The 18,545-nt window shown below is 36.7% G+C and overlaps 3 protein-coding genes across 5 annotated transcripts; 1 reads left to right on the top strand and 2 right to left on the bottom strand.

Moving 5' to 3' along the window:
- Window positions 1-276: 276 nt before the first annotated feature.
- Thor (eukaryotic translation initiation factor 4E binding protein thor) lies at window positions 277-1,967 on the top strand. Its single transcript, XM_089845437.1, has 3 exons — window positions 277-690; window positions 990-1,160; window positions 1,222-1,967. Exons 1-3 carry the CDS (start codon window positions 567-569, stop codon window positions 1,260-1,262), a joined length of 336 nt encoding a protein of 111 aa, XP_089701563.1. The 5' UTR covers window positions 277-566; the 3' UTR covers window positions 1,263-1,967.
- Window positions 508-7,038, bottom strand: spz4 (Spaetzle domain-containing protein 4). 2 transcript variants are annotated; one of them, XM_089845435.1, is made up of 6 exons: window positions 4,244-7,038; window positions 3,909-4,042; window positions 3,543-3,837; window positions 3,032-3,477; window positions 2,837-2,959; window positions 508-2,729 (listed from the first exon to the last, which is right to left on the bottom strand). In XM_089845435.1, exons 2-6 carry the CDS (start codon window positions 3,953-3,955, stop codon window positions 2,546-2,548), a joined length of 1,095 nt encoding a protein of 364 aa, XP_089701561.1. In that variant the 5' UTR covers window positions 3,956-4,042; window positions 4,244-7,038; the 3' UTR covers window positions 508-2,545. The 2 variants fall into 2 exon arrangements, with proteins under 2 accessions (XP_089701561.1, XP_089701560.1); XM_089845434.1 differs by having other exon boundaries at window positions 4,897-7,038.
- Window positions 7,039-7,174: 136 nt separating this feature from the next.
- Window positions 7,175-18,194, bottom strand: rin (ras GTPase-activating protein-binding protein 2). Of its 2 annotated transcripts, none has more exons than XM_089845432.1 (7): window positions 18,033-18,194; window positions 16,161-16,300; window positions 15,309-15,661; window positions 13,758-14,303; window positions 11,741-12,468; window positions 11,341-11,400; window positions 7,175-10,058 (listed from the first exon to the last, which is right to left on the bottom strand). In XM_089845432.1, the coding sequence occupies exons 2-7, from the start codon at window positions 16,253-16,255 to the stop codon at window positions 9,789-9,791; spliced, it is 2,052 nt and encodes a 683-aa protein (XP_089701558.1). In that variant the 5' UTR covers window positions 16,256-16,300; window positions 18,033-18,194; the 3' UTR covers window positions 7,175-9,788. The 2 variants fall into 2 exon arrangements, with proteins under 2 accessions (XP_089701558.1, XP_089701559.1); XM_089845433.1 differs by lacking the exon at window positions 18,033-18,194 and adding an exon at window positions 17,292-17,449.
- Between the last annotated feature and the right edge of the window lie 351 nt (window positions 18,195-18,545).

The following is an 18,545-nucleotide window of genomic DNA, read 5'->3' as shown; positions in this document are numbered from 1 at the left end:
AATTTATCATGAAAATTTTAATTTAGTTTTTCTATTAAAAATTTCAATGCATATTCTTTTTTATTTCAAGCCAATTTTAGATAAGAAGCCCAATTGGCGGCTTTCCAGCCCAATATGGCAACCCTGGCTAGCCTATCAGATTCTTCGTTTTAATACTTCCCTTGGTAACTAACTAGATGGCGACTTATACCCTGTTTGTTTACTGATTCTGTGACGTCACTGAACTAAATAAAAGAGATTATTACACAATGTTATTTACAATTTAAGACACGTGATTATGGCTGGGGAGAAGATAAATTTAATCTGGAAATAAGCCTATATTCCCATATGCAATATTAAATCCTATAACAACCAACCAGTCCCGCGAATAAATTTTATTGTCCATAAATTTGATCAACCTCAAGGCCGTTTTGATAAATATTTTCATTGGAGTTATTTTGGTCTACTGGGCTTCAGGGAGCCGTCGCTTTTTGGGCTACTACTAAACCTCTGTATTCTACCCTCAACTTTACGCCTTCCGTGTCACTGTGTGGCAACATCTAAGACTTTTTAAGGACTTAAAAAAAATGTCTAAAATTAGCGACATTAGAGATATTCCTTCTAAACGCATTCTAATCAACGATGCGTCACAATTACCTACGGATTATAGTTCTACACCTGGTGGAACCTTATATTCAACCACGCCAGGAGGTAATTATATTTTTTTATAGCAAAGGCTTAGCGACTAAAATTAGTATAAATAATAGGCAGCATGGTTATCGTCCTTGAGTTCTAACGAGGTAAACACCAAAGCTACCCGCCATAAGGCAGCGATTTGTTAAAGCATTTGGGATTGGGAATAGTTTATAGTTAGTTAATTAATTAATTTGACATATTTTTAATTAACTTAGGTCCTAATTCCTAAAGCATGCCCTGAACACTAAACCAATTTAATTATTAAAATTTGTATATATTCCTAATATTAAAATTTGGCTAAAACTATGAACTAGGTACTAGAATCATCTATGATAGACAGTTTCTAATGCAAATGAGAAACTCCCCAATTGCAAGAACTCCTCCTACACATTTGCCACATATTCCTGGCATTACTAGTCCAAATGAGAAGAATAAGGAGAATGGGAAGGTTCTTGTACCCAAACAAACCCCAAAGACAAAGACTGGTGAGGACCCTTTTAATCCAATTAAAACCCTTGTAAGATTGTCTATATCATTTTTTAACAGAAGGTGCAATTGACGAGCCACAGTTTGAAATGGATATTTGAATTGTAAACTTGTTGAAAGCTATAATACTTGTCTCACTATATTCAGATTATATTTGGCTCTCGGCTAAAAAACAATCTAGGCCTCCATTATATTATAATAATGGTGTGCATTACATAATTCAGGGGGATCGGGTCAAAACCTTTAAAAATAAAAATAAAATGCAAATTTAAATGCATAATTTTTGCTCATAATTTCTTTTTTTTTCCTGCTTATTTTTCTCTCTATTAATTTTTACTCGTTAATTATTTTTTCCCGTTGTATACACAATTAAATACAGCTACAATCACCGTAAATTAATTAAACCCCTTCACAATTATGGAGCTAGTGTCGATTTTTTTTTAAAGATTATCAAATTATTGTGGGGTTACGTAAACTCAAAATCGCCTTATGTTATTTTTATTTGATACTGTGCCATAATTTTGTTATAGTTTTTTGGCGTTTACAAAACAATGTATCGAAGAATTTATAAATCGACGTTATATATAAAAAAAAAAAGAAAATTTTAAAATCTTTGCATAAATAATTATAGGAGTAATTAAAATACTAGCACCCTAATTTTAATTAAACATTACATTGGCAAGGCCTTGCCTTAAATGTAGCTGTAAGACCATCATAAGGGGCATTTTTATTAAAAAAATATTGTAAACTTACACCAAAAGATCTTGTGTAACTACAAATGTTATATTAAAAAAAGTTTAAAAACATTTTGAATTATTTTTATGGCCTTAAAAGGGCTTGATTTGTCTTGGATCCCGACTCTTTTTTCATTATATTGGCTGTTATACATAAGTTTATAGGATATGTTCGATAAGTTTGACATTTCCTATACTTCGTAATGCTAGAGAATGACGCGAGAATTGACTACACTCGATTTTCAGTCCATCTTCCTATTTAGTCTGTGCTAAGCCTTTGAAAGCGCCTCACCAGGCGTCGCTGTACTAGAATCTGACCTACCTCACTCTTCTACTTCGTAATGCTAGAGAATGACGCGAGAATTGACTATACTCGGGTTTGCAGTCCATCTTCTTATCTAGTCTGTGCTAAGCCTTTGACAGCGCCTCACCAGGCGTTGCTTTACCTCGAATCTATGACCTACCTACGTCACTTCATGACAAGCTCTCTCTCAGTAACAAGTGATAAACTTATAGAACATATCTTATAACCTTATGGTTATAGTTATACTAAAATATTTTTAATGGTTTACTACGAACTACACCTCCAAAAGACCGTTAAATTAATTAAAAACACTAATAAATAAATAAACGACATTACGACACACACTTTAAGCCTTTGGCACTGTGTCCGTCAAATTGTAACACACGCAAACGCAACAAGATGGAAACCTGAACCAGTCCGCAAAAATGCCTCTACATTCATTGCGAGGATCAAATGCCAAAAGGCGGTGCAATCGAAATTGCTGCTCGCACCGGCAACCATCGCGGCAAAACATTTGATGGTTTTCGTATCTAAATTCAAAAATCAGTGACTCATCACATGTAGCTTCCAATAGGCCTAACTCTTTTATGCTTTCGGCCTACAAGTATGCGAATATATATATAGTTAATGAACTTACGCGCATTTTTCCCAGTGAACATACTGTTCAAAGGGGTAGACATTCAATAAAGCCAAAATTTCTCCTCTAGTGTTATTTGCCCAGTAGGGAGCAACGACTTCTTCTTTAACAGGACAGGCGTTACTGAAAGTTAACAACGCAAGGCCGATTTAGAGCATAAAATAAACAAGACATTTAAAAGCAAAATTTACTAACAATCCTTTTTGTGGCTCCTTTTCTTCCTCTTTCTTGTTACTGTCCGTCACTTCCGGTGATACATCCTTTTCTTCCACGCTATTCGTCGACAAAACGTGAGATTCCTCAACCGTCTGAGTATTGTAGTAAACCCTGTCCTCAACTATCGAAGACGGTTGTCCGGTAATCACGTCCTGAAGACTAGGGGCTTCGGCCGAGGTTGGCGTCAATGGCGTCGTTGAAACCTTAGGGAACGTGGTAGACACACTATCATAGTCCTCTTCGTACTCCGATTCGAGTAGAGACGCTGTTCCAGGATATTGGTACGTGTCATCTTCCACTGTGGTCTGTTCGACAGTTGTGGGAACAGTTCCAGTAACAGTTTCATAGGTTTCGTTGGCATCCTGAGTTTGAGAACTTGGATTGGTAGAAGTGGGATTTGTTGTCGTGACATTCACATCCGCAACCTATTAATTAGAAACTTTTGTTCAACTGCCCTTATAGTCGCATCTCGTAATTTCGCGATACTTACTTTTTGGGTACTGGAGGTTGTACTCGTGGTATCATTGGGTGTCGAGGACGTTTTTGGGGCTGTTCTAACGGTTGAATTACCTCTCCTGTACCTCTCGGGTAAAATGTCATCGGGAATCGGTAGAAAATCCTTCTTGTCCGGGAGTGATATCCTACCAGTCCTAATCTTTTCACTACTCCACGAAGTGTATGATCTGGTTTGAAGATCGCTATGCAATATGATGCTATGTCTCTCATCTCCGTACATTCTGCGCATTAGTCCTTGATTCTCGTAAATGTACCGTCTCAAAGAATTCCTGAAACATTACGTTTGATCGTTTGGTGAGGTATATTATCCAAGAGGAGAGCGATGGTGTTTAGTTTTTACCATGGATAAGCGCTTCCCGCCGCCGGACAGAAAGTACTTTTAGACATGTCACATGGAATACCGACCAAGAAACGTGGTTTCACTTTCGGTCCGCATGACTGAGCAAAGACGCTTTCACTCACGAAATAAATCGTCTGTGAATAAGTAACAGTCGTAAACTTTGATGTCGTAAATTTTCAGGACTTCATAACAAAACAAGAGACAGTCATTATCAAGTTGAAATGGCAGCGAGTACAATGCTAGCTCCATTCCTATCCATGAGAGCGATAACAGAGAGGATAGTTTTGTACGCGCTGCCATTTCAAAGTGACTATCACCGTAAAAACAGAACTAACTTGGCTAATTAAAATTCAATAAATTAGCGAGCGTGAGTGTCAGTGACTCGTAGGCGCATATTTTTACCAAGAAATCGTGTCTTGTAATACTATCATCATATCCTGTTCTTATTACCAACTAACCCGCATTACAAAAATTAACCCAAGTATTTTGTTTACTCGAAAAACTATACCACCACCCAAATTTATAAAAAAAACATACTACGTTTTTTCACTAAATCACATACAACAATTCTAATAATAATAATTTTAAACTCGCTTTAAAACGATAAAATTTTCATTTCCCATAATTAAAAATACGTAAAACTGGCGCTAATTAATTCGTATCCAAAAAACCCCGTTCTGTTTGACCTCGAAACGCCGTTCGGTAATTAGATTTTGTTTCTCAATACTTAAAATAGAATAGAAAGAAGAAAATACTAATGTCGTCATAGACCGGTCACTCGACCAAGTCAAAGACCTGACTAGGAAGTTCAGCCGCTAAAAAAGTTGCTTTTCTTGGGGTGGGTAGAGAAATTTCCCTCGCGTCTACATGCAACCACGATTTTTAACCAATAATAACCGCCTGTTTTCATCTTCAATTCTCTACCCATACTGTTCAATCAAATCAAATAAATAAAAACACATTTAAATAATTAAATAAAAGTACTTACTATCAACAGATTGACATAAAGACTTGAAAAAATCATGGTTTAACCCTTTCAAGTCTAGATTAAATCCCAAATTGAAAAACGCGTCTCACTTCACTTAATAATCAGTATAAAACCGAATTAAACAGTTCTTGGTGGTAATTCTACATAAAATCATGACTATTCCAGGACCAGGACTGAATTATTAACGCTTATTTTAATATAATCGGCCAATAAATACGTCGATTCACGAGTCAAACTTTCCACGAGATCCAATCCTAGCACCCCGTTGTAACGGTACTTCTCTCTTGAATCTTTTAAGGTGCATTATTAAGTTTTACGTTAGCTAGGTGGCTGGGTAGGTAGGTTCAGGTGTGTTTACAGCCGTCAAGCGGGTTTCTTTTAAATGACCCACCCCCTACCACTACCAGATCTTCTTTGGTACAACTACTTCTTCAAAAATCTCTTACTTTTCTTTCTCTGTTGCCGGTGATGGGAAAATAAAAAAAAAATAAGTCTTTCAAAGTTGATAGCACAATAACTGCTCTCGTGTCTAATGCCTATTACGTAAGTAATTGGTTGAATATGCCCTAGCCGACTTGTCTAGCATCGTCATTAGGACGGGGAGGAAGACGGGTCCAACTGGGTTCACGGTGTTCAACGAGTTTTAGTTTTCTCAGTATTTGGAACTAACCAGCCAATGAAGAGAAGGAACTTTAAGGGGATCGACTTAAGACTACTTTCGTTTCCCTAGGGCTATTTTAATTGGTCCTAAAGGCCTAATTATACTTCGTAATTATAACGTTTTTGGTACAATTACCTACCATACCTAAAAATATTTGTTTATGGTTAAATCTAGGGGTTAATAAGGTCATTAGGCACGGTTTTTGGAAGGACCCATTACTTTTAGCAGAAGGGGATAATAGAAGAAGGATGACACTCTGTATCCTCTTAATACTTTAGTTGTGTAACGTCATTCTTCCCAGGCTCACCCTTTTTGTTTGCTTTCCTGCTTAACAAACTTCAGATGGGCATCGCACCGTGGGGTCAAATCTATAACTGTTTGCTACTAAATCCTCAGCAATCAACCCTCAAACCATATCTTGACATGGGACGAAAATTCACAAGCGTGCCTTGGCAAATAATTAAGCGTAATCGAGTAATGATGAGGGAACTATTTATCACGTATGTGATTTGGTTTAGTAACCTTGCTCCAAATGCTCTGATGTTGGGAAGAATGACGTTACACTTACCCCGCTTTGTGGTACACTTCTCTCGAAGAGAAGTATTATATACTTCTGCTTTTAGACTTCTAATTGAAAAACTAAAGACTGACATTGTTCAAGCGCATTTGACAAAATAGCCATAGGTGCACCATATTAAAACAAAGTGAAATCTGTTAAGCGTGCTTTAAGTTGAACCACAGGTCATGTGGTCAAGTAGTCGCTAATGACTTCATCGAGGGGCTAAACACTCGGAAACACCCTGTACACCGATTACTGTTAACACGTGACGTAATAATTTTAATAGGCTTGGGCGTAATCGTTTTAGTACAGTCAGAGGTACTGCACCGATTACGCTAAGTGACTGGCACCTCGGACTTCGTTCAACTACCACCCCCCCCCCCCCCGCAGCGGCGACTTTGACCCATCTGAGGGTAACAAGAGTATATAGTGTGTGTTAGAGTCGACTAAAGAAGCTAGAGAAATTTCTTGCCCACGTTAACTGCGTATTAGGGTTGATAGCAACTACACTTATCTGCACACTATCTCTAGGAAGCTCAGTGTTGAGGAAATCACTCCACTTAGTAAGTAGAAGCAGAAGGGGATAATAGAAGAAGGATGACACTCTGTATCCTCTTAATGCTTTAGTTTTGTAACGCCATTCTTCCCAGGCTCACCCTTTTAGTTTGCTTTCCCGCTCATCAAACTACAAATGGGCATCGCACCCTAAGGTGAATTCTATAATGGTTTGGCGCTAAATCACCAGCAATCATCCCACAAACCTCGTCATGACATGGGACAAAAATGCACGAGCGCGTCTTGCCAAATATTTAAACGCTATTAGAGTAATGATGAGGGAACTATTTATCGCGTATGTGATTCGGTTTAGTAACCTTGCCCTAAATGTTCCGATGTTGGGAAGAATGACGTTACACTTACTCCGCTTTGTGGTACACTTCTCTCGAAGAGAAATATTATATACTTCTGGTAGAAGTGTTCCTAGCAATTCTTCCAAAAAAAACGTATTAAAACGCGCACAATTTTTTTTTGGTTTCAACAAAATTAAACTTATAGTAAAATTTTGGTGAAATTTACCAGTCTTTAATTAAATAAAAATTATTCACGAGAATAACGGGAGCGTTTTTTTTTCTTCACAATTTTTTTTTTTACAGGGAAAGTTTTTGAGAAACACTACGATATACATTTTATTTTTTTTTTGTTTCGCTGAGCCACTGAAAAATAACTAAAAACCCCGACAAAAAAATTATTTTTCCAACTGGCAACACCAGCCAATCATCACACGCCAAAGTGATCCTGAATTACTTGTTTGTTTGTTTTTTTTTTGTTAATTTTTTTTCTTGCGTTTTGGTTTACATTAACAAGATATATAAAAAACATGATAATCACAATTTTTTTTTTGTTGTTATTTTGTATTTTTTTTTTGTATCTTTCAGATGTAGGGTGCATTTTTTTTTTTTTGTTAAATTTATATACAGTGAAATTTTTTTTTTTAATATTTCGCGATGAAAGGGTTTAAATTTTTTTTACGTTTCTGCACCAAATTAATGTTTTTTTTATGAGCAGATTTGAAAAAAAAAGGAAAAAAGGAAAAAGTTCGCATTTTTTTATAGCTAACACAATACGCTATGATAATGATTTTACCACTTTATTTAATTTTCTTTCTTTTATTGTAAAATCATCATTTAGTGTTAATTTTTTTGTTTTTATTTACCTTTACCTTTAAATTAAGGTATTAACAAAAAATAAAAAAGGGGATTTTTTTAAGGGTGTTATAAAGGTAGTTAGGGGTTTTTTTTTAAGGGAATTTAAGGGTATTTTTTTTTTTTTTTAGAAATAACGTCCATGGCACACATTTTCACAAAAAGTCTCAAGTTTTTTTTTTTTTTTGTTAGGTACTAGTTCTGTGCAAAAAAAAGACAGTTAAAAGTTAAACTGAAAAAACCCTTAAATTTTTTTTATACACGTTTTTTTTATTAGTTTTTAATATTATTTATTATTATTTTTTTTTGGTAATTTTTAATTTTATTTTAAATATTTAAAAACTGAAAAAATGATTATGGGCAATTATTCTTGTTGTTATTTTGTACATAAGTTGTTTTTTTATTGTTTTATTAATTTTTTTTGTTTTTCAAAAACAAATCAGTGAATTTAATTAACTAGGATTAAAAAAAAATATCTATGACAAAAAAATTATGAATTTATTTTTTTTTTAACTAATTTCCTAAAAAAAAAAAAAAGTTTTTTTGTTTTTTTATATTATACTTTTCAAATTTAAAATACAAATGTTATTTAAGGCCTAAATATTCCAAAAATAGTTCATTATATTTCATTAATCTATTATTGACTGTATTTTTACGTTAAACTTATAAATTAAACGAAAAAAAAAAAAAAAAAATTGGTTGTTAATTTGAATTTACTAAAAAATATCTCTGAAAAAAAAAAAAAAATAATTACAAGTATTAATAAATATTTTAAGCCCCGTTAGAAAAAAGAATATAATTAAATAATATTATTATATAGTTAAGCCTATCTTAATCTTTACTATTTAAAAAAAAATAATAAAAATAATTAATTAATTAACCGGAGATATTTTAAAAATATAACCAAATTAGAAACCAATTTATTTTTTCTAATTGAAGAATTTAAGTTTTTTTTTTTTCGGGACTTATTATAATTTTAATTAATTTAATTATTAATTAAAGCATGATGATGGATCCCCACTTAATTAAAGTTCTATTATCTATTTTAAAGCGCGGAGAAAAATACAGAGGGGGGAAAAAGGGGGGGGGGAAATAGGAATCCGAGGCAACATTTATTGAAAAAAAATGTTTATTTATTTGTTTTTCGTAGTGTTTTTCAATCTTAAATTATAATTAGTTTAATTGAAATTTAATTAATGTAAAAAATGAATTGGATTAAGGGGAAAGGAGGGGAGGGGAAAAGGGGGGGTAGGAAATTAACGATTTTATATAGATGATGATGTTATAGATATTTTACAAGTAGCGCGAGATATAAGAGAGAAAAACACAATAAAATTAATAATAGTTAATTATGATACCCCATTTTTAATTTTGTTTTTTTTTTCCCTTTTAGTTTAAGTGAAACACGTTAAAAAAAAGAAAAAAATAATAATAACAAAAATGGGTTACACTTGTTAATTTGGTGTTTTTTTTTTAGGGAGGGACAAAAAACAAAAAAAAGTGGGTCTTAACTCTTAAGCGTTTACCAACAGGGACAAACAAATGTTTTTTTTTTTTTCAAAATAATCAAATAAACACCTTAAATTTTTTTTATATCACTGCAGTTTTTTTGTTGTTGTTTTTACTATTTACAATGCCCACTTTTTCTCCAAACTAATGTAACAAAAAAAAATATATATATATATACTTTTAGACGCGAAAAAAAAAATTTATTTTTTTTTTTTTTTTCATTTTTCAAAAGCAAATTTGAAGAAAAAAAAATTCCTTAAGCAATAATTATTACGGTATTATTTTTTTTTGGTAGCCTTTAAATAGGCACTATTTATATTTACGACCCCCAGAACTTCCATGTACCACAGCTTGCCGAACCCAGACGGGTTTTTATTTATTTATTTTTTTTTATTATTATTTATTTATTTTTTAATATTTAAAAAATTTATTTAGCTCTTCTTTCTTTTTAATTTTCAAAAATCTATCGTCGAATACTTCCGCCTCCTCCCCCTCTACCACCTCCTCTGCTATCGCCGCCGCCCCTTCCTACTCCTTGCATCCCCCCTCCGCGACCGCCGCCACCTCGATTGTTATTCATACCGCCTCCTCGTCCCGACATCATACCACCCCCTCCACCGCGACCCGATGATATCATACGATTACCACCGTCATTATTACCACCTCCACCGCCCATACGGGCCTTGGTTTTCTTCTCCTCAACGTTCAAACGATGGTTATTGTAGTGAACCGGCTGAAAATATAACCATATTCGCCATTAAGACAAGTTGGAAAGTGTTTAAAACCAGAAGGGGATAATAGAAGAAGGATAACACTCTGTATCCAGTCTTAAAGCTTTAGTTATGTAATTCATGATTCTTCCCAGGTTTAGGCGTACCCATTTTGTTTGCTCTCCCGCCCATCAAACTTCAGATGAGCATCGCGTCATGCTAAGGTGAATTCTATAACTGTTGAGCACTAACAAGAAGTGATATCTAGTTTATTAGGGAGAGTGTATAAGATGCCTAAGTATTCGCGCGCCATAGTCCCAGTCCCCCTTTCAAAATACAAGGGGGGACGTAAAAGGAGGCCGGGCTATTTCGCTACACTCTCCTCAGTCGGAAAATACAAGTAATTTTTGTCATTCGCGTCGCGCTGACGTGAGGTTTCAAGAACCAATGAGATGCTGGTTGTAATTTAGAGGCGACGGGGATTAACTCCGGACCTACTATACGTTTGGACTGGAGATAAAGTTGGAAATGTGTCGAATTTATACCTTCTCCCTAATAAACTAGATATCACTTCTTGGTACTAATTCCTCAGCAATCAACCCACAAACCTTAATTGTCTTGACGTGGGACAAAAACGCACAAGCGCATGCATGCGCCTTGGAAAATAATTAAGCGCAAATAGAGTAATGAATGAGGGAACTATTTATCGCGTATGTGATTCGGTTAAGTAGGCCTTGAGCACTCGAAATGTTAAAGGATGTTGGGAAGAATCATGTTACAATTAACCCCGCTATGTGGTATGTACACTTCTCTCGAATAAAAGTATTATATACTTCTGTTTAAAACTATTCATTTCCATACAAAGGTGATTTGTTCTGCATTAAGTCTATTTCGCGTCGTAGGCACTACCAACCAAACCAAAAAATAATGCTAACAATAAATTGTTATCCTCGACAGGTAACTGACAATCAGACAACTGATCGCAGTGTTTTATAAGGAATTTCAATATAGTTTATCTATCCTCCACTGTGGCCATATTCGGCTATATTAAAAAATCGAAATGGCGAAGCTATGAAGGAATTTGGGTCAACTTATGTATACTATATGAGTATGCACGGGGGTAAAATATTAATCGGGGTCAAGGTATCCCCGAAAAAAAACAAGTCGGGGTCGCACACGTAGGGTAAAAAAAACTTTCAGAGGACTACTAAGTCTAGCTTAAAGAGTTGCAAAAGTGGCTTGCACTCTGGCCAATCAGAATTGAAAGAAAACTTAAACTTATTAAACAAAAAGTTTGTCTCTCACCTTTTGACTCAGAGCTTTCTGAACAGCGTCCGAATCTTCAAACACCACAAATCCAAAATTCTGAAATACAAGCCACGAAGAATGTTCAATGCAAATGCTAAAAACTCTCAGTTGTTTGACGGAAATACACTCTAATAAAATGGCCCTAAAAATTGCTTGTAACTTGGTACACTCAATAAATAACGCCCCACGGAGTTTTACACGCGCTCCTCAATGACGTATTCAGATTATTTACCCCCACCCCCCCCCAAACGGGGCCATAATTGTACGATGGTTGAAGACCAAGAGCAAGAACTTGTTCGTTACCACCCAACCTTCCCACTTCTTTAGTCATTACCATTATCGCGAAATCGGAGTAAGAACCACAACCAACCGAGAGAAGAAAGAAATCTAAACTTACCGGTACCTGTCCCTTGCCTCCGGGTCCCGTCTTCATATTAGGTTTTGTATTGATCCTGGCATCGATGACGGTTCCAAAATTATCAAATATCTTCTTCAACTCTTCCTCTCCAATAGTATGTGGCAAATTTCCCACGAATAACTGTTGGGAATCGGGGTACTGTGGTTTGCGTTTCTCCCCATCATTACTGGATTCATCCAAACGATTCATGAAGTTACCGCTTCCACTCAAACCTCCGACTCCGCTCGAAAACGATTCCCGATTTGAATCGAATCTATTGTTGTTCCTCATTCCACCACCGCCTCCGCCTCCGTTATTGACTCTATTTACGCGCATGCCACCGCGATGATTTTGTTGGAAATGTCCTCCGTGATGTTGATAGTGCATTCCGTAACCACCACCACCACCACCACCGTGTCCGGAGTTGTTATTTCCGTTATTATTGGTTGAATTGTTAGCGTTAGAGCTGGAACTATCGCTTTCGGGTGTAGCCGAATCTTGGTTGTTTCCGATAGGGGGACCCGAGACGGAGATGGGACTAGTTTGTTGTTCCAATTTTGTGAAGGGAACTTCGGGTTGTTTCGATCCATTGGGTAGGGGAATTTGGTTGTGGTGTAAAGGTGTTTGTTGTCCAAAAGCGGGAGGAACTGATGGGCCACCAGTGCCTGAACTAGCCGTAAAACCAGTTGGTGTGTTTTTGCTGACCATATTGGCGTAGGTTTTGGGTTCTATTAATACAAACAAGTAAAATTAAATTAGGTCTAGTTGAATTGAACAGCACGTGTGTACGATATTGAACGGAACGTGTGTACGAAATTGAACGGAACGTGTGTACGAAATTGAACGGAACGTGTGTACGAAATTGAACGGAACGTGTGTACGAAATTGAACGGAACGTGTGTACGAAATTGAACGGAACGTGTGTACGAAATTGAACGGAACGTGTGTACGAAATTGAACAGCACGTGTGTACGAAATTGAACAGCACGTGTGTACGAAATTGAACAGCACGTGTGTACGAAATTGAACCGCACGTGTGTACGAAATTGAACCGCACGTGTGTACGAAATTGAACAGCACGTGTGTACGAAATTGAACAGCACGTGTGTACGAAATTGAACCGCACGTGTGTACGAAATTGAAAAACAGTGTACGAAATTGAACAGCACGTGTGTACGAAATTGAACAGCACGTGTGTACGAAATTGAACAGCACGTGTGTACGAAATTGAACAGCACGTGTGTACGAAATTGAAAAACATAGTGTGTACCGAATTGAACAGCACGTGTGTACGAAACTGAAAAACATAGTGTGTACCGAATTGAAAAACATAGTGTGTACCGAATTGAACAGCACTGTGTTTCAAATTGAACAGCATGGTGTGTACCGAATTGAAAAACATAGTGTGTACCGAATTGAACAGCACTGTGTTTCAAATTGAACAGCATGGTGTGTACCGAATTGAAAAACATAGTGTGTACCGAATTGAACAGCACTGTGTTTCAAATTGAACAGCATGGTGTGTACCGAATTGAAAAACATAGTGTGTACCGAATTGAAAAACATAGTGTGTACCGAATTGAACAGCACTGTGTTTCAAATTGAACAGCATGGTGTGTACCGAATTGAAAAACATAGTGTGTACCGAATTGAAAAACATAGTGTGTACCGAATTGAACAGCACTGTGTTTCAAATTGAACAGCATGGTGTGTACCGAATTGAAAAACATAGTGTGTACCGAATTGAACAGCACTGTGTTTCAAATTGAACAGCATGATGTGTATCATATTGAACAGCATGATGTGTTTCAAATTGAACAGCATGATGTTTCAAATTGAACAGCATGATGTTTCAAATTGAACAGCATGATGTGTATCAAATTGAACTGCCTCTATGAAAGAACAGCCCAAGTCAACTGGCCTACTCCCAGATATTTTCAAAGTTTCAATACAAGTTTTCCCAATAAGTACTAGCTTAATTCCTCAAGATTAATAACAATAATAAAAAACAACTTACCCATAGTGTTGTGCAGATTATTGGTCATTTCGTGATGAGTTTCGATGGCATTCGGTTGTTGTTTAATGTTGTGTGATTCATGTTCAGCCTCTTCTTCCTCTTCATCAGCTTCGTCGTCATCTTCCTCATCTTCAACCGAATCCCAATCGGACTTTGACGAGGCCGTTTCCCTGGCCACTCCACTGATGAATGGAGGGGTACTTCCCCTAGGAGGAGTGCTTCCACGTTGAGCCGATGGGGCTGTCAATGGTTCTGGTGTTGACGCCTTAGCTTCCAAAGGATTAACTCCAATGAATGGCGGAGTAGAACCTCTGGGAGGAGTTGTAGCATTCCTCTGTGGCAAGGGAACTCCAATAAAGGGTGGGGTAGGTCCACGGGGAGGAGTGCTTGGTCTTTGGGTCGCTAATGGTGAAGACAACTTTGCCAATTCACTCTCGTTTAAGTGAGAGGTGCCGTTCCTGACGATTTCCTTCGCGTCATAGTACTGAATCGTTTTTGACAAATCTTGATTGTTTAGGTTTGCCTGATGGTTTTGGTCTTCCATTCCTGAAAAACGCGCGACTCTCTACTTTTAATCTTCAGCAGACAGAGCAATACTACTATAATACACTTTATCTAATCTATATCTATATAAATCAAAGTCCTGACTGACTGACTGACTGACAGACTGACAGATAATCAACGCCCAGCCCAAACCGCTTGCCCTAGAAGGCTGAAAATTTGCAGGAACGTTACTCATAAGAAGTAGGCGCGTACTAAGAAAGATTTTTGCAATCCGCCGCCATCTTAAAAAATGGCGCCCAGAAATGTAAAAACTCTTCTCTATGCAACAAAGTCCGCGCGTTTCAACCGATTTCACAGATATTTAGTACACGGGTTTCCTTTAACCTATAGACAGACTAAATGCTCTTTTGGGTTCGATTTGTTGCCATCTTTTTAAATGGCGGCCAAAAACTAAAAAACCCTTCTTTATGGGATAATGTCCGCGTGAAAAGTAATAAAAAATGTCCCGACGGGCTGACGGGCAACGCCGAGTGCCTTCGCTCCTAGGATGCTACAAAAATATTAGTCATCAGTAAAATCTACACATTCTTTGTATCATTTTGATGGTAGTTCTTATTACACGCGAGCGACGCCGCGGGTAACAGCTAGTTGTTAATGTATTCCTCGACAGGTAAATGCAAATCAGACAACTGATCACAATGTTTTATAAGGATGGTAAACTTTCTATATCCTTCAACGTGGCCAATAAAGTTATAAAACAACAAAATTGACGAAGCTATGAAGGAATTAACCCTAACATAAGCCTTTTTGCAAGTTTCCCCAATCAAAGGTGTGGCAAAGCTGGCCACACATGGTGGTAACAATGGTATTTGCAAATTTCCCCTAATAGTCTGCTACCACGAACTTTCCCTTGACGTCACACCCTCCTATATATTACCTCGCTTTTGGCGACCATGTTGGAATTCGTCATAATTGACGTCACGTCCCAGTAGTTCCTCCCCTCTCAGTACCACTTTATGACCCCAAAACCAATTGAAAGTTTCTCACCAATGGTTGATTCCTGGTTATCATTTTCATCGTCATCATTGAAGACTTCATCTTGATACCGAAAGATATCATTTCGAACGTAGAATTGCTTGGGAGTTTGCGGAGCCAGAACAAACGTTTGCATGAAACGACGCATTGGTTGTCCATTGTTAGACAATTCCCCGGTCACTTGCACCACCACCCCTTGCTCCAAGGTTTCATGACTGTCAACTTGACGAATTTTCGCGTGACAGTCGCAAAAATTCAACTGCATGATTTTCTGGTGAATCTCAACTTGACCGATGACCGGTTTGGACTCGGCTCCTGGATGGTCCAAACCGCCATGAACAAACGATGAGTTCTGGCTGTAGAATCTGAGCAAGAGACAACAGAGAAGGAACTTAAGGAAAAATGGGTTTTACATAAACTATAACAGGCTTTCAGTTTATCAATGTATTCCTCGACAGGAAACTGCGAAATCAGACAACTGACAGCAGTGTTTTATAAGGAACGTACTAAAATTTTTCTATCCTTCAATGTGGCCAACAGAGCTATGCAAGAACTATATTGACGAAGCTATGAAGGAAGTGACCCAACCCAACTTTGTCTCTAAGGGGCTTAAAGTAACAGGCGGCTCCATGATCACCCCTAGCATGGTGGCTAATCTTCTGGACACGAATTTTACCTTGCCAAAGGCAGGAACCAATCAGACCTAATGCACTAGGTCCTATTGGTTCCTGCCTTTGGTTTAACTAGCCTTTGCCAAGCTTAGCCAACGTATAGCGGAAAAGGCATCTTTCAGGGGCATCAACGGAGCCGCCCTTTGCTTTAAGAGGTTTGCTAAACTTGGGTCTTTTGAGCAGTCATATTTACCTGTGTAACAAAGTTGGAGCTTTGTTTAAAACTGTGTAGTATTGTCGGACAAATTCTCTTCCTACGCATTGAGGCGATGGTGGTTCCATGACCATTATTTGTTTCTGGGTACGATAGCTGTGGTAGATGGAAGCTGTGGTCTAGTAAAAAAAAATTAAAAATAAAGATTACATCACATTTTCAAACCCAGAGCTTAGCTACAACTATTCTAAATGATTTGATAGCAATTCAGTTATGGTTTCAATGATACTTTTTGAAAAAACCCTATAGTAAGCTACTTGATATGAAACCACTATCTCAATATAATCTCAAAGTCCAACTAACTTATTTCTTTCATAAACACAAGATACGCCTAAAATTTACATAACTTTCGGTTTGATTCTTGTAAACTAATTATAATAGAGTTGTAATGGCAGTATGCAAACGTCATACCCTTCCAACTCTTAGCTCAGTGTCATCCCCCCTACTGCCACTGGGAGCGTACAGTATCCCCTCTTACAAGAGTGCGCCCAGAGGGAGGGATAAACAGTCTACACCCATCTCTTGCGCCACTAGTCTATTATTATAAACTGTATTCCTCGACAGGTACCTGATAATCAGACAACTGATCTCAGTGTTTTATAAGGACTTAATTACTTTTCCCTCTAATGTGGCCACAGATGATTATAAATGAATCATAATGGCGAAGCTATAGAGGGGTTTTCAATAAAGCTTCTTTTACAGTTAGATTTACACTTAAGTTTGATGTATTAATAGGAATAGCTTAGATTTTGAGGCTACTGTATAAAGCTTCGTCACGCACAATCTTCTACCATGATGATGATACTACCCTCTCTTAGGGTTTAATTCCAACCTATTTCGCCACATTTCATATTTTCCAAGGTATATACACCCACCCAAAAAGCCCTATTCACAGGTTGACACAACTAATTTTTTTGAATATACAATAACCAAAAAAACAACGTTAGATCACCACAACTACTATAAAGTTATTTGATAGAGACCTTCTAAATCATTTCTTTACAACTACACCTACATATTAAGCCACATTTGTAAATAAACAAACCTAGGTCATACCTGAAACTAAATTAACACTAACAGATCTGATATTGAATAAGCTTAGAAACTGACCTTGTGATGTAAATTGTTTCACACCAAATCAAATTTAGTTACATTGTGGCGAAAGAATCTTGATCACATATGTTTATTTCATAAATTTAATTTTAAAGCTAGTGAAATGTTTAACAGCCTTGCCCAAATTTTCAAAGATAAATATTCATTCAGGGGAAAAACCACCCTTTTATCTGAGAAATCCCCTTGAACTTCGGTTTGTATCAATTTATCATACTTAGAAGTTGGTTTTAAACTATAACCTTTGTTATGATAAGATATTTTATGTTTTAAATAAATAATTAAACTAAAACTTTCGGATTTTAGAGTGTATAAATAACGTTTTAAGAAGAGGGAGGGTGGGGACAGTGGAAATGCCCCTTCAGAACTTTCAAGAAAAAACCCAAGGCCCAACGTAGAACAAAAGATTAAGAGAACCAATAATTAACTAATAAGCCAATTTTTCTCTTAGTTTACGTACAAAACAACTGCTCATCGACAATGCGAAAAAAAATATTATAGACGGTATAAAATAGCTTGGAACATATTTAAATATTTGAAAGTGAAAATTTTTAAAATTCGAAAGGAGTGGGCCTAACGCTAAGCCTTTCTATGCATGGCGCGCAAGGCTTTAATAATCATAGGCTCGAGACGGCACGCGTCATCGTGGAGGGAATTTCTCGCTGGGCAGTAAATTTTAGGCCTATTCTTAAATATAAAAAAGGCTTAGGAATATACAGTTATTACGGTAAATTCTCTCACCTTAAAATATTCAGATTTGCTTGCTCGTAATGATTCAAATTTTGTTTAGCGTAATTGAACGCCGGATAAAAATGTGTAGCGCTCCAGTGTTTTCTCTTGAGTTTTTAGGCTTAACTCAGCCCCTGCCTTTCCGAAATGAAAATCTGCCGAAATATCTCGCACAGTGGCGTTAGCTGCAAGTCGAATTTTTTTCTTGTAGGAGGGGCCCACATTCCCGCGCAAAATTATTCAAATTTTTGGCGGGAACATAATATGGATGTATTTTATTGTTTACATTCGTTTAATTCTTTGTTGTCATCAGCTGTCACTCTAATCTTTTGAACTCGAATTCCTCTGTAATTTTCATAGAGATTTAATTAAAAGGGATTTAAATCTAACGACGTGCCCTCACATCAACCACACTAGCGTTTTCAGCCGTGCTGTCATTAGTGAGATTGGTTTACGGAGACTTAGCTGCAATATAATTATTAATTAAGGAAACACTCCTATAAAATACCAATTGAAAATTGCGTA

The sequence above is a fragment of the Phalangium opilio genome, unplaced genomic scaffold, assembly GCF_054372755.1.
Source record: "Phalangium opilio isolate 3A_F unplaced genomic scaffold, DU_Popi_V2 ptg000079l_1, whole genome shotgun sequence".
NCBI classification, from domain to species: domain Eukaryota; kingdom Metazoa; phylum Arthropoda; class Arachnida; order Opiliones; family Phalangiidae; genus Phalangium; species Phalangium opilio.
This window is presented reverse-complemented; position numbering and strand designations above follow the sequence as displayed.

Coding starts and splice junctions, on each gene's coding strand:
- spz4 (XM_089845434.1), bottom strand. CDS start 4,932: ATGATTTTTTCAAGTCTTTATGTCAATCTGTTGATA. Junction 4,043..4,896: donor TTTATGTCAATCTGTTGATA/GTAAGTACTTTT, acceptor ACTTATTCACAG/ACGATTTATTTCGTGAGTGA. Junction 3,838..3,908: donor GCGGGAAGCGCTTATCCATG/GTAAAAACTAAA, acceptor GTAATGTTTCAG/GAATTCTTTGAGACGGTACA.
- rin (XM_089845432.1), bottom strand. CDS start 16,255: ATGGTCATGGAACCACCATCGCCTCAATGCGTAGGAAGAGAATTTGTC. Junction 12,469..13,757: donor TAATCTGCACAACACTATGG/GTAAGTTGTTTT, acceptor TTGTATTAATAG/AACCCAAAACCTACGCCAAT. Junction 11,401..11,740: donor GAGGCAAGGGACAGGTACCG/GTAAGTTTAGAT, acceptor CTTGTATTTCAG/AATTTTGGATTTGTGGTGTT.
- Thor (XM_089845437.1), top strand. CDS start 567: ATGTCTAAAATTAGCGACATTAGAGATATTCCTTCTAAACGCATTCTA. Junction 691..989: donor ATATTCAACCACGCCAGGAG/GTAATTATATTT, acceptor ACTATGAACTAG/GTACTAGAATCATCTATGAT. Junction 1,161..1,221: donor AACCCCAAAGACAAAGACTG/GTGAGGACCCTT, acceptor ATTTTTTAACAG/AAGGTGCAATTGACGAGCCA.